This window comes from Mesoplodon densirostris, chromosome 11 (genome assembly GCF_025265405.1).
Source record: "Mesoplodon densirostris isolate mMesDen1 chromosome 11, mMesDen1 primary haplotype, whole genome shotgun sequence".
In the NCBI taxonomy this organism is placed as follows: Eukaryota; Metazoa; Chordata; class Mammalia; order Artiodactyla; family Ziphiidae; genus Mesoplodon; species Mesoplodon densirostris.
Genome location: NC_082671.1, coordinates 61,962,577 through 61,988,885, shown reverse-complemented (window position 1 = coordinate 61,988,885; position 26,309 = coordinate 61,962,577). Strand labels below are relative to the sequence as shown.

The following is a 26,309-nucleotide window of genomic DNA, read 5'->3' as shown; positions in this document are numbered from 1 at the left end:
TTTTGGGGGGGTCATAAAAATGTTCCAAAATTGATTGTGATGATTGCACAGGTGTTAAAAATGATTGTATTATACACTATTTAAATGGGTGAATCCTACAGTTTGTAAATTATATTTCAATTAAGCTGATACAAAAATAAGAAAAAATAAAGATCTATGGAGTGAATGTGCCAAAAGAAGTATAAAGTTACTAACAAAATGCCAAGTGTGGTTAACTGAGTGGTGGAAGGAAGGAACATTTGATTTTCTTTTTGCTTATCTGTCCATTTGACAAATTCTTCTATAAGTGAACTTAACTGAGTAATGAGAGGTAGGGGAGCAACAGTGCTGAAAAGCACCCTGTCTGGAGTCAGACTGCCTGGGTCCAGCCTCTGCTAGCCCTTACCAGCTAAAAATACTGCAGCAATCCCCTTACCTCCTTCCTGCCCCAGCTGTCCCACTTGTAAATTCAGGAACGGAGTGCTTCAGGGGATGGTCCTGAAGGCTGAGTCAACCATCTCTACCTGCCCAGAACATGGAATAGAGCCTGGCACAAAGTACAGAAAAAGCACCACTTATCATTATTAAGACTGAATCGATAAAATGGATAATTGTTCATAAAAAATGACACATGGCTTCCCTGTACCAAGTCCCTGGAAAGCACTGTTCCAGGGGCTGAGAGTTCCACCAGGTTGCTCTCCATCTCCTTGGAGATTACAGCCTGCACCTGCCTAAACTTCCCACTCCTGCTTCTGTATCTTCTGCCCTCTGATGCTTCCTTCTGGGCTGCAGCTTCCCCATCAGCCTGAAAGCTCACAGAGGAAGCGGCTGACCTCACTTATTTGCCGTCTGCAAGGAGACACCGCTGCCCTCTTCCCAGTTTTCTAGCCAGAATCTTGGAGTCACTCAGGACACGTCCATCCTGGTCCTCCACTGCCCATTTCTCATGGCTGGTCAATCCCATCTCCTGAACAGCTCCTGAGTGCACCTGGGTCCCCTCATCCTCTCTCTCTCCCAGAGAAGCAGCCAGCCCGCCTCTCACATGGACTTGTACACCTGCTGCCGACTGACTGCTGTCCTGCCTCCCCTCCCCCACCCTCCCCCTGCACTCACTTTGGAAGTGATGTCTTTCCAAACGCACATGGGAGACAAGGGTGTCAGCCCTCAAAGGGAAACCGGCCGTGTTTCCAGAGGCGGAGCAGCCAGGCCCACCACAGTCCAGCCCTTTAGCTGCCTGCTACCCAGACCCACGTGTATTCTTCACAGAAGAGGACCTGCTTTTTCATACCAAAGTCCCTCCCCATTGTCCCAGTGGAGACATCCCATTTCACCCAGTTAAAACATCCTGCTCGGTTCAGGAGCTCTGGGAGCTGCCGGGGAGCCTGGCAGCCCATGACTGAGTGACAAATACGACATTCAGTATGGAGGAGAAAAAGTGAATGGGAAAACCACAACCAATATTTCTGTTTTTAAAAGCAGAGCGGGGAAAATGAGGCACACTTATCTCTAAGAAGAGCCAAGATTTCCTGCCCAGACTTGGAAGGAGTGCCTTGGTGACCCACCCTCACGAGCCACGCCTCCTCTACGGGGTCTGTCCATTCCTGCCTCCGTGGTCACCTGAGCCACCCACGGTGCAGGGCATCCCTCCCCGGGCCAGGTCTCAGCAGCCCTGTGACTGTCCACTTGATGTGGGGTGAGACCCAAGGATTTCCTCGGGGTTGAACACCTACATCCCTTGTTTCCTAGGCTTGAAGTGAAGGTGGTGGTGTGATTCTCTAATAAACTCACCCGAGTTTCAAAATTTAATGTTCTATCAGTTCTGGCTAGTAATCAAAACCAGCCAGTCAACAACAAACTGTCACTGGGTAGTATGCTTGGATCCAGAGCTGAGCTTTCTGTTGCCTAGCAACAGAATTCAGCGCTCTGCTCATCCCCATCCTGTTTCCATCTTGGTCTCTCACGGGGCCTCCAGGAACCACCGGTGTCTGCCCCTACCTCTGGGCTGCATCCTAGCTGTGCCGCTGTGATCAGATCAGGATCGTCGTCCTCTGGTCAGGAGGCCTCAACCTTGTCTGTTTTCCCACCACCTTACCCCTTCCGGCCTCACTGGGTTTCCAGCTCTCCATGTCTCTGGATTCCGAGTCATAAGCACCAAGAACTCCATTATTCTTCCTCTCTCTGGTAAGAGTTTTCAGTACACAGCATGAACTAGTCGATCCACTCTGACTTCCTAAAGTTTTCCACCTGACAAAGGTTCTTTGCTTGAGCAATCTTTAGTCAGGCTCCAGAACCTTCTCTAGGCCCTACTTCCTTGTAGGATCCACTTTTACCAAGAATGCTGCTAAGTCTGTTTATTCAGAACCTGATCAGGCTCCTTACCCTCCCCCCACTCCCCCAGGTGATCTCTGACCACCTGGCCTGCCTGCAGCAAGAATCCTGTTGGGTCCGCTTCACCAGAAGCACCCCCCCCCCAACCCCTGATGTTTCCTTTTAGTCATTTTCCATCTGCTGACTCTCACTGGCTCCCTGGCCATAAATGTCCACTCACCCATGTGGCAGGCAGGCTTGAGCCCAGTCTGTTTCCCCCACTGCAAAATCCTGCCCCAGTGGTCCCTGTACACATCATGATGGTCCTGAATAAAGCCTGCCTTACCGTCTTCAACAAGTGTCACTGAATTTTCTTTTTTTTTTTTGATACACGTCAAACTCCTCACATTGCGGCCACAAAAATCTCCTGGCCTGAGTTTCAGGATGAAGGAGACTGTTTCATTCAGCGTGTCCCCTCCCTCTGCTCAGACCACCCTCCCCAACCATCCACCATCACCATCTCCTGCATCCTTCGCAGGACAGCCCCGATTTATCCTTCCGAGTTCAACACAGACCACATCTCTCTATAGAACAGTGTTTGTCAAGCAAAGAAAATTACAGTGAACAAAAATTATTGAGTGGGCAGCCAGCACTTTAAGAAATGAATTAGGATAGAATCGAACATACCAGAGAGTATTGAGGGTATAAGTATTGTTCTGTGAAACTTTCAAGTGTTTGTCTGCCTGTGTGTGTGAGTGTGTGTGTGTGTGTGTCTTAAGGATGGCACCAAAAATGTTTGAAAACCACTGGAAGCTTCCCTGGGACGCCCTTATGGAACCCCACAACCTGATTTGGGCCAACTCTCCTCTCCTCTGCCCCAGCGGGCTCTCTAACGGCCCTCCCCCCTTCACAGCACCGGCCACACTGCACTGTAGTGGCTGGTTTCCTAAATCAGCCATACATTTCCAGGGGACAGAAAGTGCATGCCTGGTCCACTTTCCCTCCTCCAGCACCTGGCATCTCGTAGGTGCTCAGTAAATTGACATTGAGTAAATGAATGTCCAGAACAGGAGTTCAGAATGCACAGGATGAAATGCAAGGTGTAACATTTTTACAAGGTACATCCTTCTAACAGGATGAAATCAAATGAATGAATTGTGAAGGTGATGCAGGCATCCATGGTGGCTCCATGTACTCCGGTTGAGGGGCCCCTCCCTGAGCCAGAGGCAGAGGAGACAAGGGGTCCTGCCCTCATGCCCACCCCCCCACCCCCAGTTCTCAGGGGTCCAGGTTCTGCAGCACCTCCCTGCCAGCCAAGGGAGATGGGCAGCCACAGTTGGGAAGACACTGAGACGGGAAGTCAGAGGATTGTAATTAAACAGGACCAGAAAATTTATGAAGAAAATCAGCCTGGATACAACCATATTACAACACCAGCCCTGCCCGAGCTCCTGGCCAAGGCGCCCACGGAGCCGACCCCTGGGTCCAGACAGACCACCTGGCCTGAGTCTTCCGCTCGCTGCGTGCTTGCTTCCCCCACTGTGTGTGTGTGTGTGTGTGTGCGTATATGCATGTATGTTGTGTGTGTGGTGTAAATGTGTGTATATGCTGTGTGCACATGTGTGTGATGTGCGCGTGTGCGTGCTCCTGGGAGAGCTGTCCCCTCACGCCCTCACGGCAGGCTCCCTGGTTCCTCAGGGGCCTCCCCAGCCAGGACTCAGGCGAAAGGAGTGAACTTCTTCCATCTCTGCTTCTCCCAGCTATTCAATCAGCGCTCAGGCCCTCTAGTGGCTCCTGAGAAAGGGTCCCCAGCTCCAACAGGACCTCATGGGTCTCCAGCTCCCCGTCCTCACGCAGAATCCGGAAGACCCCCTGAATTGGGAAGGATGTGTTTCTATGGCGTGTCCACGAACCGGCAGGGAGGCAGTGCTCAGGTGGACGGTGTGTCTGGGCACCGCAGGGTCAGAGCCTCCCCGGGTAGCTGGACCATCTGGTCAGCACCTGGACTTGGGAGCTTGTCTTGCCAAGGGGACCCGAGAGGGAGGAGTGGGGATGGGGAAAGTGACCTCAGAGGACGCACTTTCTCCATCCTCGGCATTAACACAGGAGACCAGTCCGAAGTGGGGAATTTAGAGACACAAGACTGGAGTCTTGTGAATGGTGCGCACGGAGACGGCTCACCAAGGCCAGGACAGTAGGCAGAGGTGGAGGTCCTGCAGAGGGGCCGAGGACAGGGCTCCTGGACGTCTGTCCTGGCCTGGCAGTGCCCGGCCTGGGGAAAGGAGCAGCCTTTCCTGGGTGCTCAGCTGACTCTGCGCGGGTCCAAGGCTGTGCTCTCCAGGGGTTTGAGGACAAAAAACCCAGAACAGGGATGACAAGGCCCATCCGCGGAAAGGGTCCAAAGCCCCCTATACTTGGAATAAACTCCGGTAACCCCAGCCCAGGCAAGGTCTGGGACCCAGCGTTGCAGGCAGGGGCGGGGAAAGGATGTAGGCGCCGAGGGCCTAAGGGCCACACAGACCCAGTCCACAAACTTCACGCTGGCCGGCCCGTCCCCCACGCGAGGTGCCCAGGCCGCGGGCGCGCCGCGCCGTCTCTGTCGCCATCCAGAGGCGCGGTTCCGGCGCTTCGTCCGCTCCGCCGCCGCCGGCCTCCCCAGCCAGCACCGGGGCCCCCGCGGGGCCCCCGCGGCGCCGGGCACGCGCATCGGGGGCGCCTCTCGCATTGGTGGCCGGCGCGCCGAGCCCTGGCGCGCAGCGACGCCCAGAGCGGCAGGGCCGGCGTCCCCGGGCTCGGCGGGCACGGGCGCGGGCGCGGGCGCGGCGCGGGGCGGGCCGGCGCAGGGCGCAGTGGGCCGGAGCCCGGGCGCGGCGGCGGCGGCGGCGGCGGCGGCGGAGGATGGCGCGCGCGGGGCCCGCACGTGGAGGCCGGCGCGGGGGCGCGGGCAGGGCCGGCTGCTGAGACGCGCTGCTGCCCCCCGCGCGGGCGCCGCGGCTTCAATGGCGCCATCGCCCAGGACCAGCAGCCGGCAAGATGCGACCGCCCTGCCCAGCATGTCCTCAACTTTTTGGGCGTTCATGATCCTGGCCAGCCTGCTCATCGCTTACTGCAGTGAGTACCGCGCGGCCCGGGTCCTCAGCCGGCCCTCCGGTCCCGGCCCCGGTCCCCGTTCCCCGTTCCCGGGCCGCGGCTCCGGCGGGGCTCCCCGCGGGCCGCCCGGAGTCCGTGCGGAGTTGCGAGCTCGGGGCGCGCCGTCCCCCGGGTCCCCGCCGGTCCTGCGCTGGGCCGGGAGGGAGAGGGGCCGGCACTTCGGAGGCCGGCGCCACCGCTGAGCCTCCCTCCTCCGACTCTGGGGCAGGGCCCGGGCACCAGGCCCCGGGTGGCGCGGCGCGTCCCTGCGCGGCGATGCCCGCGGCTGCCCGGCGTGCCGCCGCCACTCTCGGCCCAGGCCCGCGATCCGATCCGAGCCGGCGGCTTCCCGGCCGAGCCGAGCCGCGCGCTCCGGCGGCGGCGGCAGGTCCGGGGCGGGCGGGCAGCGCTGCCTGGGCTGTCGGTGGAGCGCCTTGCCCTGAGCTTTCCGCTGGCGACACTCCGGCGGGGGACGTGCGGGGGACGCGGCGGCCGAGTCCGGAGCGGGGTGCCTGGGGCAGGAGCGGGGCTCGGGCTAGGACGCGCGGCTGGAGCTTCTGCCTTCCCGGGAAGCAGGCTCGCCGGCGCTTTCCTAAAAAAGAAGTGAGGGCTGGGGTGCCCGGAGAGGGCTCGCCGCTTCCGCCGGCATTTCGCGAGTAGGGTCCGGGGACCCGAGCCGGTGAACCAGTGGGTCTGGCGCGGGGCCACGGGCTCGGGGCTGGGGTGGCGCGGGCTGGCGGGCACCCGGGGCACAGGCTGGGGGCTGGGGGAACGGGAGCAGGGTCGGGGTCTGTCTGGGTGTGTCGGGGTGGGCTGCGCCCGGGTCACAGGCTGGGGGCTGGGGGAATGGAGGCTGGTGGGACGCTGGGCACAGCCTAGGGACTGCGATGGGGGTGGATGGTCAATGCTCCGGACACGGGTTCGCGGCTGGCTGGATGGGTGGGGAGTGGTCAGCGTCCCGGGCACAGGCTCCGGGCTGGGATGGCGCGGGCAGGTGGGCTTCCCCCGCCGACCGCCTGGCACAGGGTCCGGGTCCCTTCCTATCCCAGCGGGAGGAAAGGACGGGCGCTGAGCAACACCTGTCATGGAGAATTGCCATGGGCGATGGAAAAATATGGATTCTTTACAAAAAAAAAAAAAAAGAGAGAGAGAGAGAGAGAGAGAGGGAGAGGGAGAGAGAGAGGCCGGCGCGGAGCCTCGCTCCCCGCCACCACCTCGCAGCCCTCGGCCACCTAGCTCCCAGCGCGAGCCTTCGCTCTCTCCAAAATGGGACCGCGGCGGGCCATGGAGACGCGGGGCGCGCGCGGTCGCGGAGTCCTGGGACAACCCAGCCCCCCCCCCCCATCCTCCCCGAATGGCGGGGGAAACCCGGTGCTCAGAGCAGCAGTCGTGCTGCTGGTCTCAGCCGGGTTGTGCATTTCGCTGCAGTTGCTGGCGACGCGTGGGGACGCGTGGGGAGGGGTCTCCGAGCGGGAAGATTCCCCGTGGGGCCGCAAGCCCCACTGCCCAGACTGGCACCGCCATCCCGGCTGCACCCTGCCTGCCCCTCCGAATGTGTTCCTGCGCTGGCTGCCTCGAAGGGGGCTGTTCTAGGGGTTTGAGCGAGGTCTGTGCCCTCTCCCCAGCTCCTCGCGGCCATCTCGGGGCCCTGGGGCAGCGTTCCCAGGGTTCCAGAGAAGAGCCTCAGCCGGCTTCCTTGGCCATGGGGAACAGGTGAAAGGCAGGTAAACTCGGGGCTCACCGAGGAGGTGTCATTTAAATGCACTTCCTGGTGGCAGCACGGGAGGGGGGCTCATCCAGCAGTGTTTGGGAAGGGGATTGTTGTGCCCCAAGTCCCCAGGCTGCTGTCCCTCCCCGGCTCTGGGGACAACATCGTTGGTGCCAAGACCCGGCAACAACAGGCTGGCTGGGGAGGCAGCCCTCCGGGTACTGGAGAGGAGCAACTGCTAATTGTTGTTAAGTATGTGACACCTCCGCCCTGCCCTGTGGCTTCAACACTTCCCACCCCAGGTGCCCCAGCCAGGGCCTTTCCTTTCTCACCTTCTGTGTGCAATCTCTGCTCACTCCACCCCCCGACCCAGCACCTCCTGAACCTGAAGGGGGACCCGCTATGTCTGTCCTGACACTCACACCTTTGCCAGACTGCTGCCTGCTCCAGGTGGCGGTCCGGGCCTGCCCGCTGCTCAGGCACTTCGTGGAACCCGAGATCCCACTGGACACTCAGGCTGCTTTGTGGAGGCCTCCCTGGCATTCTGGAAACAGCTCTTCCACCAGGATGAGGACATTTGGTAAAAAAAAAAAAGGTCTCATCCAGAATGGCAGAAATCATTAATAGCAGAAGCTTGGGTTAACCACATTGTTATGGTTGTTTCCATCTCCATGGAATGGAATAACTGACAATAAGATAACGTTTTTGGACACACCCCATTACACCAGAAAGGCACTTGCAGACATTAAAACATTTCACTAATATACAAAATAGACATATGCACTTGGAGGAATTAAAACACTGCACTAAAATAAGAAATAGACATAATCATAATTGATAGCTTGGAACATCAGTCCTAGAGAAAAAAGAACTTCTTATTTTTAGAATTGATAAAGCAAATAAAATGCAAATGGAAGAGTTCCTGTGATTTCATTCTCTTTTCCAGTATATCTGGGATGAAGAAGAATAGTTAGCATCCATGTCTGTAAATTGTTTTTGTTATCAGTAAGGATTTTTATTACCCAAAATGTTTCTGTGTTTTGGAGCAGATCTATTTGTATCATTCGTTAGGGAGACTGATAAGCGTCATACAGGATTCAGTTATCCTGCGTATTAAACCTGTGCATTTCTCTGCAGCACAAAAGGTGTTCACTTCCTGGCGCTGCTGGAAGAAAACTGGAATCTTTCTTGGCCTCGTTTTCGGTTAGGGGTGTTCTACTGTTCTTGGCCCCATGAAAGCCCTCCCTTCTTTGCCGCCTGCTGACATTCATATTTAAGGAGATGGGCTCCACCCTCTGGCTGGAGAAAGACCTGCAGTCCACCAATTAACTTAGTTGCTATAGTGACACAGCCTTGTCATTTTTCTCCTATTGGGGAACAATTGACAGGAGAAACAGAAAGAGGAAGGGGGCCCTTGATGGCTTTCTTTAGAGATGCATACTCCATCTCTGTGTCCGTTCCCATTACATCAGGGATGGACGCTTGGTAAAGACTTATCCTGGGGAGGTGATGAGCTCCGATGAGAAAATTGAAACTCTCCTTCTTTCTGGTCTGGGGAAACCTCTGTCCTCACGGCTTGGAAAACGCTGATTTAGATCGTCTTCCCCTTAGCATATCTGGAGAGGAGAGTTCTGCCTGGACCTGGTTCTTGGATGGAGTGGGACGGCTCTGGCGAAATCAGAGTGGTTTGCCTGTGTGCTGGGCTCATCTCCGAGACCCCGAAGATGCGGTCTATTGTGCTGGCTGACAACATACTGGCTGTAATAACTGGGAGGGAGGTGGAGAGAATGATGATCTAGTGGCTGCCTTAGGACACTAAGCCTTGACTTGACACTTGTTCACGGTGTTTATTTCGAAGTCCGAGACGGCTCTGCTTTCACGTAGATTGCCCGTCTCCTATTTGGACGGGCTTGGTGGACAGCTGCTCCTGGCATGTAAACGGTGGGTGGGAGGAAAGTCTTATATTTTAAAGTACCAGGGAGTAGGGTGCGAGAGGCAATGTGACTCTGTGTTTGACTTTTTTTTTTCAAATAAATCTCATCCAAATTGAATAGTAGCTTTAAGTTAAATCTCATGTCATAGTCCTCATGCAACTACGAGAAGAAATTACAAACAACTTCTGAATTGCTTTTTAATCCATTAGAATACTAAAGAAGCATAGGCTTTCTGATGCTGCATTTTCCTTATAAATACAATTTATTGCATATTTAGGAGAGATTAGAATATACCACTTTCCTGCTGTTGAAATTTGATTTCTGGGATTTTCCAAGAGGTGAAATTGGAAATACTGGAAACTTAATGAAGTGATGACATTCAGAAGTTTATTTCTCATCTTTTTTTTTTTTTCTCCTACTGTGTTTTTTATTTGATGAATTTCTGGCCGGAGAAGATGTGCTGTGTGTTTCTTTCAACTACATAAAGATAGGTTGCCTGTTTGTGGGATTTGTATTAGTGGAACTCCACGCCCAAGGATCGGCGAGCTGGGGGAGGTTATGCCCCTGGAAGCCAACCAGACTGATTGGTGCTCCTCTCAGCCCCACACCCCTCACCCCCACCCAGACACCGCCAGGAGGGGCCACGCCCTCCAGGACTCCCCTGGCATCTCACTCTTTGCAGCGAGGCTAGAGGACAGCGCCCCCCAAACGGGGGCTGTGTGTCACAACTCAGCTGGCCGGGTCTTCGGTACCAGGCGTCTGGGCTGAATTCCGCCCTGGAATTTCTCGCTCAGGACCTGCCACTTGACATCCCCGGGGGGAAATATGGAGATCAGCTTTTGTGGCATGAAGTATTTTCAGGTGACTTTTATGGGCGTGATTACGGGAAAATGTTATGATAATGTGGCACGAGAAATGGGAAGAAAAGCAAAACATTAAAATCCCCATTTCTTTATATAGCTTCGCAGCTGCGCTGATTTACAAGGGCTCATTTTTGCATTAAAATGTGGTGCTCTGGAGTTAATGACCTCTACAGAACGCCACCTGTCACCCAGAGCCGTGGGTGCCGGCCGAGTGTTGGGGAGGAGATGGGTTGACGAGGAGGATGTGGGTCAGGGTTCCTGCGTGAGACGGATCGATCGGATGCTGGGGGCAGAGGAGGCTGGCCGCTGGATCTGCTGGATTTTATTTTTTGGGGGGATTGTCACTGGCTGTCCTCTCAGGGGCCGGGGCTGGCACACGGGGCTGAGAGTGCCTGGTGGTGTCCCTTTTTGCAGGCAACCTTGCACGCCATCCGTGAACCCCAGAGCCGAGCTCGGGCTGCCCGGGCTGCCCCAGGGCTCCCACAGCTTCTGGTGAAGCGTCCAGCAATGGCCTGCTCCTCCTTCCATGTCCCCCTCCCCACGGTTTCCAGATCTGGGCCCTGGAGTGGCGCTAACCGAAGCTCCCAGCAGGCAGCACAAGCTGTCTGATGGCTGGGCTTTCCAGAAACGGCCCAGCAGCTGGCAGCAGATCTGGGCAAGCCGCCCCATCTCTCCTTCACCCCGCAGACGTGGTGGAGGGCTCCCGCAGGCTTTGTAACGTTTACTTATTTATTCCAATGGCTGGCAGGAGTCGAGTGTGGAATCACTTTTGTCTCCAACTAGGCCGGCGGGACTCCTCCGGCATCCCCTGGTCCTCCTGGCTCTCGGGAGGCCCAGCTCCAAGTTGGCGTGCCTGCGGCGTCCTCGGGAATGGTGGGTGTAGGCCTGGTGGGCCAGTGACTGCTTGGTGAGATGTCCCCTGGGGAAGACCCCACTCATCTTACGATGTTCCCGCCTCCAGGTCCTGGGCCCTGGTGTGTCACCTGCTGCGGAGTCGGCCTCCCCCGTGGAGGGGCTGGCCTCTGTGGGGTCCCACCTGGGGACCTGGCCCTCCTTCTAAGTGTGCTGGAGGCAAGAGCGGTGGAGAGGCGGCCCCTGGCGTCTGTTCCTCAGCTTGTTCACGTGATGAGGAATTAGGAAGCCTGGGGACACAGAGATGGGCAAGACCGTGGCCTCCTGGGCTTGCGTCCCAGTGTGGGGGGGCTGGACAGTTAGCACAAAGCAAAGACAGTAGAGAACGGGGCACCCAGCTGGGCCCGGCACCCTGTTCTGCTGGGGTCCTTGCCTGCCTTCTCTCAGATCACCACCTGCCCCAACCTCTCAGCCCAGGGTCTGGCCCTGAATCCCCTTCCAGCCTTGGAGCCTCCTCTTGCCCTGCCCGGCCTTCGCCAGGGCCTCTGCATTGCAGGGCAGCCTCCAGCTCTGTCCCTGTGCCCAGCCTCCTGTGAGCCCTTCTCCAAAACACACCTAGCCATCCTCCAGGTCTGTCTTCCCCACCGTCACCCGAGTCCCTCCTGCGTACATCAGCATCGTCCTTGGTGGCCCCTCTGCCTCCAGGCTGGCTGATGGGAGATCCGCACGTGTGGCTTCCCTTAGAATGGAGCCGGCACCAGTCCTCTCCTCCCCATCTCGCCACCTCCCCGCTCACATCACTCAGGGCCTCACAAAGCCCATCTTTCCTGCCCTGGTGGCCCTCTCCATCCCTCTGTGCTGGCCTGGCAGAGTTCAGCCCGGGGCCGGCACCCTAGGGCTCCCTTCGTGGGAATGTGATGTGTGTGCCCATTCTCTTCTGCATGCCCTGGCCTTACTCACTTCGATACCCCACTGTCCGTGGGGTCTCTCTCACGGTAACTCCCTCACAGTGCTGCTGAATGCAGCAAGGGAACCCTGAGCTGGACTGGTCTCCAGAACATGCCCTGCCCGCAGTGTTGGAGAACTCCTCTTCCAGGAAGCCTCCCCTGAATGCACTGCTTCCTTGCCCTCTCCAGCGCTCTGTGTATTCATCTGGATGCCGGCTGTCACAGCTCTGGGCCTTCGGGCATTGACTGCCCCATTCTCTGAGAAAACACTCGTTGATCCTGGCGCCCTGGGCAGTGAGCTATGACCGGGGCGGGGCTGAAGGTCTGGGTCCTAAGGACTTGGGGTGCCCCGAAGGCCTGGGGGCAAGGCCTAAGGGCTAGGGGTGGGGCTGAGGGTCTGGGTGTGGCCAAAGGACTGGGGGCGGGGCCGGAGAGATGTATTCTGAAAAAAATGAATTTGTTGGATCCAGAGCATCAAATCTGGTTCTAACACCATCTGATTGAAAAGGAGAAAAAAGAAAACTGTGTGGAATCTCAATGAAACGTTCACTGTTTTCAAAGTGTCCTTGTAGGCTTTCACACTGCCAGAGTGGAAAGCTCTCCAGACCCTCCCGTCAGCCTCACCTCCTTTCCTTAGCTTCTACTTCATCCTTATTTTCCTTGAATACTTACTTCCTCATGACATCCCTGGGGTTTCTTCCCCGTAGCACTGTGGACGTTTGGACCAGGTTGCTCTTCAGGGTGGACTTTCCTCATGGTGGGGAGTTGGGCAGCATCCCTGGCCACCACGTACTGGGTGCCCGTAGTCCCCACCCCCCCGGGGTGATAACCAAGCCCTTGCTGTGTGTCCCCTGGGGGTAGAATCCCCCCCATCCTTAGGACCTCTGATTTAGTTTGTGGGTCTGCAGTCCACAGGCTTGTTCTGGAGTTTCCTGGTTTTGTTGAATCGGGACTCTGGTCCTGGGGCTCAGTGCCAGCAGCGTGACAACCTCATGACCACGTCTGTAGCTGAACAGCCAGCACAGGGGTGGGAGGACATTCAGCCGGTCGCCTTCTCTGGCAGGTGCCTCTCCCCAGTCGTGCCCAGACGGGCTGGGCTGTGGGAAAGTCTGTCTGCTGGGAGGGGACAGTGTCTCCCCACGCTTCTGTCTCCAGAGCTTGGAACCAGCCTTAGGGCTTGAGGTCGGTCTCAGACTCTTCTCCACATCCTGATTTCTCCATATCTCACATGTAACTTTATTGCTGATGGTGATAAAGCCATTTAGAGGCAATAAAACATTCCCGATCCAACGGGGACAGGGAGCCCACTCCCTGTCCGTCATCTACCCACTGGCTTGATGATGCTCGCCTTTTCAGGAGGCGTGATTTCGGAGATTTCTGTCTAGAACCCATTGGAGCAAATTCATAAACGCCATTCCCTCCAAAAGTTCTGCTGCCCTTGGGACCTTGGCTGCCTGGAAGCTGCCTTTACTCAGTCCTTTCTGGGGGACGCCAGAGCCTGCTGCCTGTATCCCTGATGGGGCTCCGCCAGGCTCTTTCTGTTCCAGCCTGTGCCCGCCAGCCTTGTCACTGGGCCCTGGCTGGGCCCTAGGAGCCCCTGCACGGGGATGGTGCCCGGGGTCAGCAGGCCTGTGCTGGCAGGTGGAGCATGCAGACCCCCTATGCCTTAGGATGTGCCCCTGCCCACCCCCCTCCCCAACAGGCAGCGTGTTCTAGTCCCTGGGCAGCCTGTTGCTGCCTTCCCTCGGGAGCCCTACCCCATCGCCATCCTCATGCCATCTGTGACCGCGGGGCGGCAGGGATGTGCTGCTGTGTGTGTGGGTGCAGCTCGTGAAGATGCACATCCCGCTGTATCAGGCAGCACTCCTGCACGCACTCACACACGCACACGCACACTTGTGCGGGTCTCCCCGCAGCCCCCAGCCTCAGCCTGCATGTTGCTCTTCAGTCTCAGACTCGCGTGTCATGAGCCAAAGCCATTGACGGCCCCGCCACAGTCCTAGTCCCGGGAGACCCCAGGTGGTGAGCCCAGGGCAGGGCGGGGATGGGGGTGGTTGGGGACTTGACTATCCCTAGAGCTTTTCCTCACTGGTTCCTTTTTAACCAGAGAAGTGGGATGCACAGGTGTGGCCTGGCGGCTTCCTTGGAGGATACAGGCCTGGGGACCAGGCACTGAAGAGCAGGAGGGGACAGAGCTCAGGGCTCCCTCCCTGTGCCAGCTGCTTCCGCTTCCCTGTCCCTTCGTGCCGTGTCCCTGTTTTTGTGCACGCACGTGTGTACACACGCCACAGACACGCATCCCTTCTGAGTTGGGGCCTCCGTCTCTGCCCCTGATGGTGATGGCGCTAATGGTCTTTCCAGGCCCCAGTCGCCACGAGGATCAGAACGGAGTGAGTCTCGTACTTGGCAGGGATCTGACCTGCGATCCCAGGACCAGCTCATCCCAGGGTGACAGAGGGCAGCGTACGCTCACCTGGACTTGGGGTCCTTGGGCTGAAGGACCAGTGAGATTTCGCTGTAGTTCACACAAGGAAGTTGCAATATCGCTGGACAGACACCTCGAGTGCACTTGCAAAGAGGGCGTTGGTCGCTCAGGCCGCCTGGTGCCCAGTGGGCTGGGCCTGATGACCAGGTGTCCCTGAGCACAGGGAGCATGCGGCCACGTCCTCGGGGTGGGGGGCCCTCCATGCAGATCAGGGACTGCGGAAGGTTTGCTGCTGTGCCTGCTTCCACCCTGGCTGAGCTGGAGAGCAAACCTGTCAGGACACTCCCTGACACCGAGTGGGCCTGCAAGGACCTTGCTGATTGAGCAGTGAGTCCTTGGGACCCGGCTGGCAGTGAACTCGGGGGCTGGGTTCCGCCTCCCGTGGTCCCTCCCCAGGCTGACATCCTCCCACATCCCGGAGCCACCTGCCACGGCACCTCAGGGCGCCCACGGCAGACAGGGCTGGGGGAGGTCAGCGGGTGGGCCTGGGCCCAGCAGCTCTGCCCAAGGGCAGGCAATGGGTGTGTCAGTCGCCCTGCACGGGGTGAGGGTGGAGGACAGCTGGGGACTCACACTTGGGGTCCTGGCAGGGGAACAGCCCGGAAGGGCCAGCATTGCCTTCCCCGCCCACTGCCTTCCTAAGGCCTCTTCTTTTGGTGGCACATTCCCTCTGACCTCCTCCCCGACGCCTAGGGCGCCCCCGGCTCCAGAGCTGCCAGGCACTCGGCCCTACCCCCATGGCCAGCCCCTTGGCCACAGCCCGTCCTTGCACCCACCCTCTGGACGTTCAGAGCAACCATGAACTCTCAAGACCACACTGTTGAAACAGAGTCACAGATGTGGACAACAAACTTATGGTTACCAAAGGGGTCAGGGGGGAGGGTAAACTGGGAGACTGGGACACTGACATACACACACTACCATACATAAAACACGTAACTAATAAGGCCCTGCTGTAGGACACAGGGAACTCCACCCAGTACTCTGTAATGGCCTGTATGGGAACAGAGTCTGAAACGGAGGGGATAGGTGGGTACGTGTGACGGATCCACTTGGCCGTACAGCAGAAGCTGACACAACCCTGTACAGCAACTCTGCTCCAACAGACACTAGAAAAGAAAGACCCCGCCCCCCGCCCCCAGCCGCCTCAAGCCCGCAGCCCCTGTCTGGCTTGCTTGGCCTCCATCCTGGGGCCGCCCCCCGCCCCCTGCAGAACAGGCTCACGTTCTATGTGGAGAGTTGCTGGGGAGGAAACGCACGGATTGACCTGAGGGGCGTCCTCGCCTGGGGCCGGCCCTGCCCCAGCCGTGGGTTCCCCCAGGCCTGTTTGTCTGCGCTCAGATCCTCCGCCCTGGCTGCCAGGTCCAGCAGCTGAGATGCTCTGGCCGCCCGAACACCCCTCTGGTCCAGACTCATCTCTCCAGAGAAGGGAGTGCCTGAGGTGCCCAGGGCGGGGTGGGGCAGACACGGGGCCGGGCAGGGGGAGACAGCTGCTCCTCGGAGGGCTGAACTCTGCTGACCTCACCGTCTGGCCCCCGTGAATCCTCCCAGGGATCCGGGGCTGTGGCTGGAGAGAGGTGGTGGATACACCTCGCGGGCACACGTAAACACTCGCCGCATGAAGGAGGCCCTCTCCCTCTGACCCGGGCTCACAGGCCCTGACAGTTCTAGCAGGGCGGCCAGCAGAGCCTGACGGGCCACCGGGCCCGCACACTGTGAGTGGTGTCCGCCGGTGGGAGGATGTCGTGGGCCTGGATGGGGACAGAGCCGGGGGCCCTGCAAGGGCCTCCTTTCTCCCCTGGGAGGCCCAGGCGTGAGCTGGAGGAGGGCTGGGCAGGAGGTGTGTGGCCCCGTTCTCATGGCCCCTCTCTGTGCCCCCGGGTCTGGGGCTGTGGACTCACCGCAGCCCCTCGCTGTCATGGTCACAGTCGTGCTCGGTCCATGGCATGGGCCTCTCCAGGGCAGGGCCCCCAGCACAGCACCCCTGGTTTACTGATGGCTCCGGAATGGTTTCCCAAAAGAACAAACAGAATCAAGTCCCTGCAGAGATGGGAGCGGGGTAGCCAGGGCCCTGAACTTTTCAGGACACCCCCTTCCCCAAGTTGTCCCCATCTGCCTTGTCTTGGTGTCTTGAATGTCCAGCAAGGGGGGCTGATTAATACAGCCGGGCAGGCTCTCCCGGTGTCCTTGCTGACAGCCTGTGATGGGCCGCTTCCTCCTAAGTTCTATTCGGAGGGTTTCACCTGATGTTTAGGAAAGTCAGTACCAGCATTGCGAACATCTCTGAGCTTACCTACTTGTTACTAAAATCCACCAATGATGAAGTGATGGCGGAGTCTTCCTGGCCTGCTTGACCGGACCGTGAACAAGTCGGCTGGAGCCGGGCTAGGCCATGGTCTCCTGCTGTCAGGTACCTGGGTGACCTCGGGGGGCAGGGCGTTGCTAGTTTTCCAAGACCTGCCTCGCATCTGATTTTAACTGAGCGTTGAGGAAGGCAGTTTTAAAGCACACCCATTGCCTGAAGCCTTGTGGTTTGGGGAGGGGTATCCGGACAGTTCTCTGGAGGGCTTTCCTATCAGGACGTCCACGGTTAAAATGCTAATGCCTCCGTGCCACCCTGAATGCCACTGGATGAAGGGGAGAGACCTCTCTCTGGCTCTGTTTCTAAGTTATTTTTCTCCTTAGCAGTTCCATTACCTAATAGCACTTCCCCGGGTATAGCTGAATGCCATTAATGGGTTGATAGGACGCGCGTTAATCAACTGATGCTAATTTATGGTCCTCGTTGCAGTGGCTGAAGGAGGCCAGCCACGGAGCCACGCTGGGCCTTCCGTGCATCTTCCTGTGTCTCTTTTCGTGTCTCTTTTCTTCCCCGGCTCGTGTTAGGCTCTGTGGCCGTAGGAGTGAACCCTGCAGGGAGGCAGAGGCGGCCCTCTGGGCTGTGTTTCGGAGGACGTGTCACATCCATGTTTGCAAGCTGGAGAGGAGAGGCCTCTGCTCTCTCAGTGCGGGAGAGCAGGGGCACCGTCTAGGGAGACAGTCACCTTGAGATGACCACGGGGGTGGCATGTGTTTCCAGAATTCACCGGGTCTGGAAACACGCGTCTGAGTCGGGCCAGCTCTGTCGGGAGCCACCTCATTGTGACCCCCGGAGACCTTTGCTCTGGCGTCCTGGTCGGCCCGAACAACATGCATTCCACACATTAAAAATTGTCAGGACCCAGACCTGGGAGCAGGTGTGTGTTAATGAACTTGGGGAGGTTTCTGTACCCCACCACAGTGAGACGTGAGCTCTCAAGCTAAGAAAACAGCAAAACTTCTCACCATCAGCATCTGGGACATTGGACGTGGGCACCAAGGGCTTCTGAAACCTTCTGGCAGGCTTAGGTCTTGTGAGACAAAGGCCACTGTCACGTGGCAACCCATATGCTTCTTTACAAGGACTTTGATTTAGTCAAAATCAGTGTTCCATGGTCAACAGAAATGTGTTTGCTGAGTGTGGTCAGAGTTCAGTCTGTTTTAGCTCTGTCTTCATCTTAAGGTTCCAGCATGAAAAAGGAACAGATTTTAAAGACAGGAGCAGTAGAAGCCCACGTGGTACAGCCGGGTGGCCAATGGCCACCTCCAGCTCCGAAGCCCAGTGCGTATGGAGAGGATGCAGACAGCTTCATTGGACGCTGTCGTCATGGAGATTTTGCAAGATGCTCCAGTCACCCCCACTGTCTCAGGTGGTCAGGAGGTTTCTGTCTGTTAGACCCTGGGAGGTGGGCAGGATACCCAAAGGCCTCTATCCACTCAGCATGTCAGCCCCCACCCACTGTGACCTGGAGGATGTGGGGTGCTGAGCCTGCTGGAGGGGCCAGGACCCTTGGGGAAGAGGCTTCCTGCACACAGGCCGGGCGTGAGATCTTCCTCCCAGTGTCACGCCAGGCTTGGATTGGCCCGCTCAAACCTGATACCCAGTTTGCTCAAGCTCTATTCTTGGGGCTAGCAGTGGGGTGGGACGCTTCTGAGAAACAGGGGAGCCGATTCCATGCCATGGAGCAGTCGTGACACATACTGGAGTGTCCCTAGTGGGAGTCCGCGGGGCCGGGAAAGTTCCCTGGGGCGGGCCAGGCCACCTGTGATTACGGACACTCCACACAGCCTTGCCCATGGCCAGAGCCAGGCGGGACACCGCTCTGGCTTTGGGTGCCCAGAGCCTTCGCCGGCCAGGTTCCCATCAGGGTGGCCGAAACCTTAGCACGTCCTCTCCTGGGACTCAGGTGGACGCCGTGTGGGAAGGTCAGGAGCCAGCCCAGGCCCTGCAGGGCTTTGTGGCCTTGAACTCAGGGCCCTCCAAGCCAGCGTTTGCTGAGTGTGGCCACGTGTGGGAGGGCCCAGGCCTTGTTCCTGTGACCTGTGTGCACCTGGAAGGTGGGGACGTCTCCATTCACAGGAGCTCCCCCAGAAGTGGGGGGCTGTGGGCCTGCCAGCTCCACGCCGTGTGGCCCTGCGTTCACCCAGGGATGGGAGCCCCTCTGGGGCAGGACCTGGGCCTCCCATTGTCAGCTTGGCCCTGAGGGCTGGGTCAGGGCCTGCAAAGAGCAGGTGCCGCGGATGAGTTAACCCAGGATTACTGCTGCCGTCAGCCATTTACGCATGTGTGCGAAAAAGGCTCTGATGTTGATTTGGCTGACAGGGTGGGGTGGATGTGGGGTGACCTGCCCGTTCGACCCTGACTTGGAAGACTACCTCTGGCAAGTGTTTTTACCTGGGTGGCGGAAGTGCCTTTAGCAACTTTTGAATCCACTAAAGTTCCAAAAGGAGACAGATCGTCCAGGCCACGGGGTCCTTGTGGCCAGCACCTTGTTTTCCTGCCCAACTGTAACCCAGACGAAGGCCTTGTTGGCCCCAGGAGTCTCCCCTCTGGGGCGCCTCTCGCTCCTGTTCCACCACAAGTCCCCACGTCGTTCTGGAATCCTTCCTCCAGGGTCCCGATTGAAGCCCCCATATTCCCCAACCCTGGCAGACTCCCCCTCTTGGGGCTTTGGTGACCACGGCTGGATCTGCTGCCCAGACAGACATGTGCTGTCACCCCAGGGCTTGTCCATGCAGTGATGCTTCCCTGTCCATGTGGGCCATCCTTGGAGAGGTGGGCGCTGGCCCTGCTATGTCACTCAGCTGCAGTCCTGGTGGATGGACATCCTGCCAGATGCCCAGCAAACCGTGTCCACTTCCTCCTAGATCTTCACGGCAACCCTCCCAGCTCAGTGTTTGTTTTCTCTTCATTGTAGAGGGAAGTGAGGCTCAGGGAAGGCAGGGGACGCGTCCAGGGTTCCTGGTGGGAGAGGTGGAAACAAAGCCGGGCGGTCTTCTGGGGCCCCGAGGGGTTTGGGAGGCTTGGAGAGGAGACCCGTGATGGAGTTTGCAGCCAGCCTTGGGGGCAGCAGGGGATGCTCCAGACACCACGCCAAGAGGGGCAGGTGGGTCTTGGACCTCAGGGTCTGGACAAGTTGGGGGAGCCTACTGATGATATATCTGCTGTTTCCAAGTTAAGTTCCAATCGCAACTTTAAAAAGAGAGGGGAGAGAAAGAGGGGATGGAGGAGGGAAGGAGGTGGGGAAGGGAAGGAGGGGACGGGGGAGAGAAAGAGCTACAGTCACAGGGTGGGGTTCCCGAATGGAATCTCAGAGGCCACTGCAGGGGTCCCTTCAGCTGGCAGGGTGCGGCCAAGGGTCTGCACTGGGGAGACTTTGGGTGCTTGGGTGCCTTCCATACCCCACCCCACCCAAGCCTCCTTGTGAGCTCTCTGGGCAGGGCAGTCGTGGACACTGTCCCCCACTGTGGGCATGTCTGCCTGCAGGTGGGGCACACATTATTTGCCTTTGGGATTGAACCAGTTGCATCCGGAATGCTCCTGTGCTCAGGAACCCACACAAAAGCCTGTAGCCCTCCCAGAGAGGACATTTCTTTTTTTTTTTTTTTTTTTTTTTTTTTAAGTTTTGTTTCAGTGACTTATTCTTTTTTTCTAATCTTTTTTTTTTTTTTTTGACTGCATTGGGTCTTCATTGCTGAACGCTGGCTTTCTCCAGTTGCAGCGAACGAGCATGGGCTACTCTTCATTGTGGTGCACGGGCTTCTCATTGTGGTGGCTTCTCTTGCTGAGGAGTGCAGGCTCTAGGCCCGCGGGCTTCAGCAGTTGTGGTTTGTGGGCTCTAGAGCTCAGGCTCAGTAGTTGTGGTGCACGGGCTTAGTTGCTCCGCGGCATGTGGGATCTTCCCGGACCAGGGTTCGAACCCATGTCCCCTTCATTGGCAAGTGGATTCTTAACCACTGTGCCACTAGGGAAGTCCCCAAGAGGACATTTCTTGAACCACTGCTGGGTGCCAGTCAGGTGCCAGGCACTTCTCATACTTTGTGGCATTGAGTCTTCTCAGCAGGAGATGGGATATATGATTCCCTTTTTATAGAAGAAGAAACTGAGGGTCTCAGAGGCCCACAGTGTCTCCCTGTCTTGCCCAAGTGTGATGAGCTGGGATTTGAACATGGCTGCTGGCCTCTTCAGCTCTGGATCTTGCCATTAACCTTGTGAAACACCTACTGCCCCATGGGGGTGTGGAATCGGGTGGTCACCATCTGGCTGACCAGGGCTGCGCCACGCAGAGCGCTGCCTGCAGGCTATGGTGATGTCTGTCTGGAGACTGAGGAAGAACGTTTACCCAAAGGCATCCGGACAGCCTTGGCAGTTGGCACTATGTCTACAGAAACGTCATCCTAAGCACACCCAGTGCAGACCATTGCCGCTGCCCATGGGTCAGGGTCTGTGAGACCACTGTCAGATTCAGAAAAGCTGTGACAGTCTCGGGGATGGTTTGTTAGACCGAAAGGAGATTAAATTGGCAAAAGGGAAAGGTTCACGGAGACACCGTCTCCAGGAGACACCAGGCATGAGCTCCAGGCCCCGGGGGGTGGCACAGATGACACTTAGTTCCCCAGTGAGGATGTGTGACAGCCTGTGTAGTGTCACTGAGCAGGGGCACGCCCCTGAGCCCTGGGGCCCAAGGTGGTTATTGGGGGTCACTTGGTGGGTAGGCTCCAGTCCCCTAGACCCAAACCAGGAAGAGGTAGAAAATATGAACTGACCAATTGCCAGTAATAAAGTTGAATCAGTAAGTTTAAAACTTGCAACAAACAAAAGTCCAGGACCAGATGGCTCCACAGGTAAATTCTATGAAACATTTAGAGAAGAGTTAACACCTGTCCTTCTGAAGCTATTCCAAAAATTTTCAGAGGAAGGAGCACTTTCCGAACTCATTCTGTGAGGCCAGCATCACCCTGATACCAAAACCAATCAAAGATATCACACACAAAAAGAGAAAATTACAGGCCAACATGATGAACATCTTTGCAAAAGTCCTCAACAAAATACTAGCAAACCGACTCCAACAATACAATAAAAGGATCATACACCACTGTCAAGTGGGATTTATTCCAGGGGTGCAAACATTTTTCAATATCCGCAAATCGATCAGTGTGATACACCACATTAACAAAGTGAATAAATAAAAAACATGTGGTCATCTCAATAGATGCAGAAAAAGCTTTTTATAAAATGTAACATCTATTTATGATAAAAACTCTCCAGAAAGCAGGCATAGAGGGAACTTACCTCAACATAATAAAGGCCATAAAGGACAAACCCACAGCCAAAATCATACTCAATGGTGAAAAGCTGAAAGCATTTCCTCTAAGATCAGGAATAAGACAAGGATGCCCACACTCACCACTTTTATTCAACATAGTTTTGGAGGTCCTAGCCACAGAAGAAAAAGAAATAAAAGGAATCCAAATTGGAAAAGAAGATAAACTGTCACTGTTTGCAGATGACACAATACTATACATAGAAAATCCTAAAGATGCTACCAGAAAATGACTAGAGCTCATCAATGAATTTGGTAAAGTTGCAGGTTACAAAATTAATATACAGAAATCTGTTGCATTTCTATACACTAACAATGAAGTACCAGAAAAAGAAATTAAGGAAGCAATCCCATTTACCATTGAACCAAAAAGAATAAAATACCTAGGAATAAACCTACCTAAGGAGGCAAAAGACCTGTGCATGGAAAACTATAAGATGCTGATGAAAGAAATTGAAGATGACACAGACAGATGGAAAGATACACTGTGTTCTTGGATTGGAAGAATTAATATTGTTAAGATGACCATACTACTCAAGGCAGCCTGCAGATTCAATGCAATCCCTATCAAAATACCAATGGAAGTTTTCACAGAACTAGAACAAATAATTTTAAAAGTTGTATGGAAACATAAAAGACCCAGAATAGCCAAAACAATCTTGAGAAAAAAGAACAGAGCTGGAGGAATCACCCTTCCTGACTTCAGACTATAGTACAAAGCTACAGTCATCAAAACAGCATGGTACTGGCACAAAAACAGACACATAGATCAGTGGAACAGGAGAGAGAGCCCAGAAATAAACCCACATACTTATGGTCAATTTGCAACAAAGGAGGCAAGAATATACAATGGAGAAAAGACAGTCTCTTCAATGAGTGGTGCTGAGAACACTGGACAGCTACAGGTAAAAAAAATGAAACTAGAACATTCTCTACATCATATACAAATGTAAACTCAAAAAGGATCGAACACCTAAATGTAAGACTGGATACTGTAAAACTCCTAGAGGAAAACATAGGCAGAACACTGTGACATAAATTACAGCAAGATCTCTTTGGATCCGTCTCCTAAAGTAAAGGAAATAAAAGCAAAAATAAACAAATGGGACCTAATTAAACCTAAAAGCTTTTGTACAACAAAGGAAACCATTGACAAAACGAAAAGGCAACCTACTGAACGGGAGAAAATATTTGCAAGTGATATGATCAATAAGGGATTAATATCCAATATCTATAAACAGCTCCTACAACTCAACATCAAAAAAACAACCTTATTAAAAAATGGGCAGAAGAACTGTATAGACAATTTTCCAAAGAGGAACTGCAGACGGTCAACAGGCAAATGAAAAGATACTCAACATCGCTAATCATCGGGGAAACTCAAATCAACACCAAAATGAGATATCACCTCACACCTATCAGAGTGGCTAACATCAAAAAGAACACAAATAACAATTGTTGGCGAGGATGTGAAGAAAAGGGAACCCTGGTACACTGTTGGTGTATGTAAATTTGTGCAGCCACTGTGGAAAACAGTGTGGAGGTTTCTCAAAAAGCTAAAAATAGAACTACCATATGACCCAGCAATCCTCCTGGGTATATATCTGAAAAACAAAAACAAAACAAACACTAATTCAAAAAGATACATGTCCCCTAATGTTCATAGGAGCATTATGTACAATTGCCAAGGTATGGAAGCATCTTAAGTGTCCATCAATAGACCAAGGGATAAAGAAGATGTGGTATATTTATACATAATGGAATACTATTCAGCCATAAAAATGAATGAAATATTGTCATTTGCAGCAACATGGGTGGATGTTAAGTGAAATAAGCCAGACAGAGAAAGACAAATACTGTATGATATCACTTTTACGTGGAATCTAAAAAAAAAACCAACATATAGAGAATATAAAGAACAAACTAATGGTTACCAATGGGGAGGGGGAAGGGGGAGGGGCACTACAGGGCTGGGGTGGGGGGAGGTACAAACTATTGGGTATAAGATAAGCTCAAGAACGTATTGTACAACACGGGGAATAGAGCCAATGTTTTGTAATAACTATAAATGGAATGTAACCCTTAAAATTCTATAAACAAAGAAGAAAATCCTCAGTCCTGAGGGACCATCCTCCCCTGACCTGGGTGGAGGGGGTGTTGCTGTGTACATCCTGGCCAGCACGGGCACTGCTGTCATCTGTTGTGGGGTGACACGCTGGGGTGGCCAGGACCCTGAAATTCACAGCGCAGGGCTGATCTGGGAGCCAGAGGTGCAGAGTCTCGGGAGCTGGGGGCAGCCGGGGCGCCCCCTAGGGGGCGAGCTGATCAGCAGGTAGCCTCGGGGCTTGTGCTGTGCTTGGTACTCCATGGGGCCCCATCACCCCTCTGGGTGCTTTTGTTTTGCGCCTGTGGATGGCCTGGCCTCTTTGACTCCTGCTTGGGCCAACCTGGCCGGGGGTGGCTCAGGCTTCCAGGAGGTGGGAGCGTTCTCCTCGCTGGTACCTTCCAGGGTCCAGCCCTCCTGGGCTCCTTTAGCTCCCAGAGGCCTGCCCACCCTGGGAGGCAGTTGACAAAGCCCTGAGCGCCTTCCTTTTGGAAAATGCGCTTCATTCAGCAGCACCTGGGTCTGCAGAGAAGCCGTTTCATTGTGAGTTTTGATTTTACAAAACACACTTGCAGAGACCAAGTCAAATGTAGTGCTTGCCTCCCAGGACAGAGAGGGCTCTGCTCTTCCAGCCCCTTTGCTGGACCAGCCAGACCCCTGAAGCTCTGAAGGGCCATTCCCTGAGGCTGGCTCGTGCAGGCCTGCGTGTGGGTGTCGTGGACTCCTCACGTGGCCGGTGGGGACAGCCTCTCCCCGTGCACGCATCCAGGGGCTGATCTGCTGGGTGGAAGGGAAGGGGAAACCTGCTTCTGTGTGCCTCCTCTCCCAGGGCTCTGTGGGGTCTCCCCAAGCTGGGTGGGCTCCCCTCCCTCCTTGCATGCTACTCAGGGCAGGGAGAGGGGCGTCTGCTGGGCGTCCCCAGGCTGCAGCTGGTGATGGGTGTGACGGGTCCCCAGGGCACAGCGTGGTGTGCAGGCAGCAAGCAGCCAGCCCAGGGATGCTGGCCACGGCGCAGGTGGGACGCGGGGAGGGTGGCTGGTGGCCCACGTTGCACACGCGCCTGCATCTGTTGGCCCAGGAGGCAAGGTGACCGGAGCCCCCTGCCCTCAACTCCCTCTCACTTTCACGGCCTCACTCCAGCCAGGAAATAGCCCCCTTCTGCTCTGCCCCGGAGACAGGTGGTAATTTTAAAGGAAGACTTTAAGCAAAAACTAAAGGAAAATAACAAAGTCCTAAATGAGGACAATACCAACACCTAGACGGTTTCTAGGGTGTGTATGTGTGTGCGTGCGTGTGTATGCGCGCAGGTGTACATTCGAACATAACTCCTCTCAATGTGCTTTTCTTCCCTCGTGGTGGGTCATCAGGGCTCAGCACCCATTACAGACACGAGGCCAGAGGCTTCCCCAGGCCAGACGTCAGCTTGGGGCCTCAGAGCAGAGCTCGGCCGAGAGAGGCCGAGGCCCTGACCGGGCCTGACTCTGGAGCCAAGTCCACGTTGTCGCTGCGCCGGGGCACCTGGCTTTGGCCGGTCTCTGCAATCTCTGGCGCTGCCTCTCCCCCGGGGGCCATGTGTGTGTCCTGTGCATGGCGCCCTTTAGTCTTGTTGGGGACTCGCTGTGCAGACAGTTTCGTCTGTCTACTGGCTTCCTCTCCAGGATGCTAGGGAGCAGTCAGGTAGGGATGCTTTGTCCAGGCGGCCTTGGTGTGGACAAGGGCTCACGGCTGCCGGGTGGGACGGGACAGAGGGAAGACCCAGCCCTCCTTCCCTTCCCTTCGCTTTTGGGAGGCTCAGGTCTCCTGCGGGAACCTGCTCCATCTTGGACACTCCTTGTTGGCCCGTGGTTACAGCCGGCCTCAGGGTCTTCCCTGCGTCCCAGGAGTGGAATCCGGTACGGACCACCAAGCCGCTGCCTGTCTGTGCGCACAGGATCCAGACGGAACGAACACATGCTCTTCTGAAGTTCCAAATTGAAAAATTTTCATCTCAATTAATGTAACAATAAGTTTGGAAAGGTGGCAGTCGGCATTGGGAAATTAAATGACACCTTCTTGGCGTCTCACATTGGTAAGAAGGCCAACTGATTATTTTTATATTACAATCCCCAGGCATTGTCAAATTGATTAATAAATTCGCTAAAAACCCGTTACCTCTTAATACGTTTAATTTGGGTAGTTGGGGATAACTTTCCTATGACTTCAGAGTGTGGGCTCTCTGGGCGTCAGCGGTGTGCACGTGAGCTGGCGTGGCAGCCATCTATTGTCCCACAGAAATGCACTGGAGCCAAGGGGACAGTTCTGTCAGTTACCTTTCCATGG

General features: G+C 55.6%; 1 protein-coding gene across 4 annotated transcripts in view; it reads left to right on the top strand.

The window, feature by feature from the left end:
• The first annotated feature begins 5,226 nt into the window (after positions 1-5,226).
• TAFA5 (TAFA chemokine like family member 5) overlaps positions 5,227-26,309 on the top strand; it is a 213,129-nt gene continuing 192,046 nt past the window's right edge. For all 4 annotated transcript variants that reach the window (XM_060113140.1, XM_060113142.1, XM_060113138.1 and 1 more), the window contains exon 1: positions 5,227-5,397. In XM_060113140.1, the coding sequence (XP_059969123.1) occupies positions 5,286-5,397 (112 nt within the window). In that variant the 5' untranslated portion in view covers positions 5,227-5,285. The remainder of the gene's footprint in view (positions 5,398-26,309) is intronic.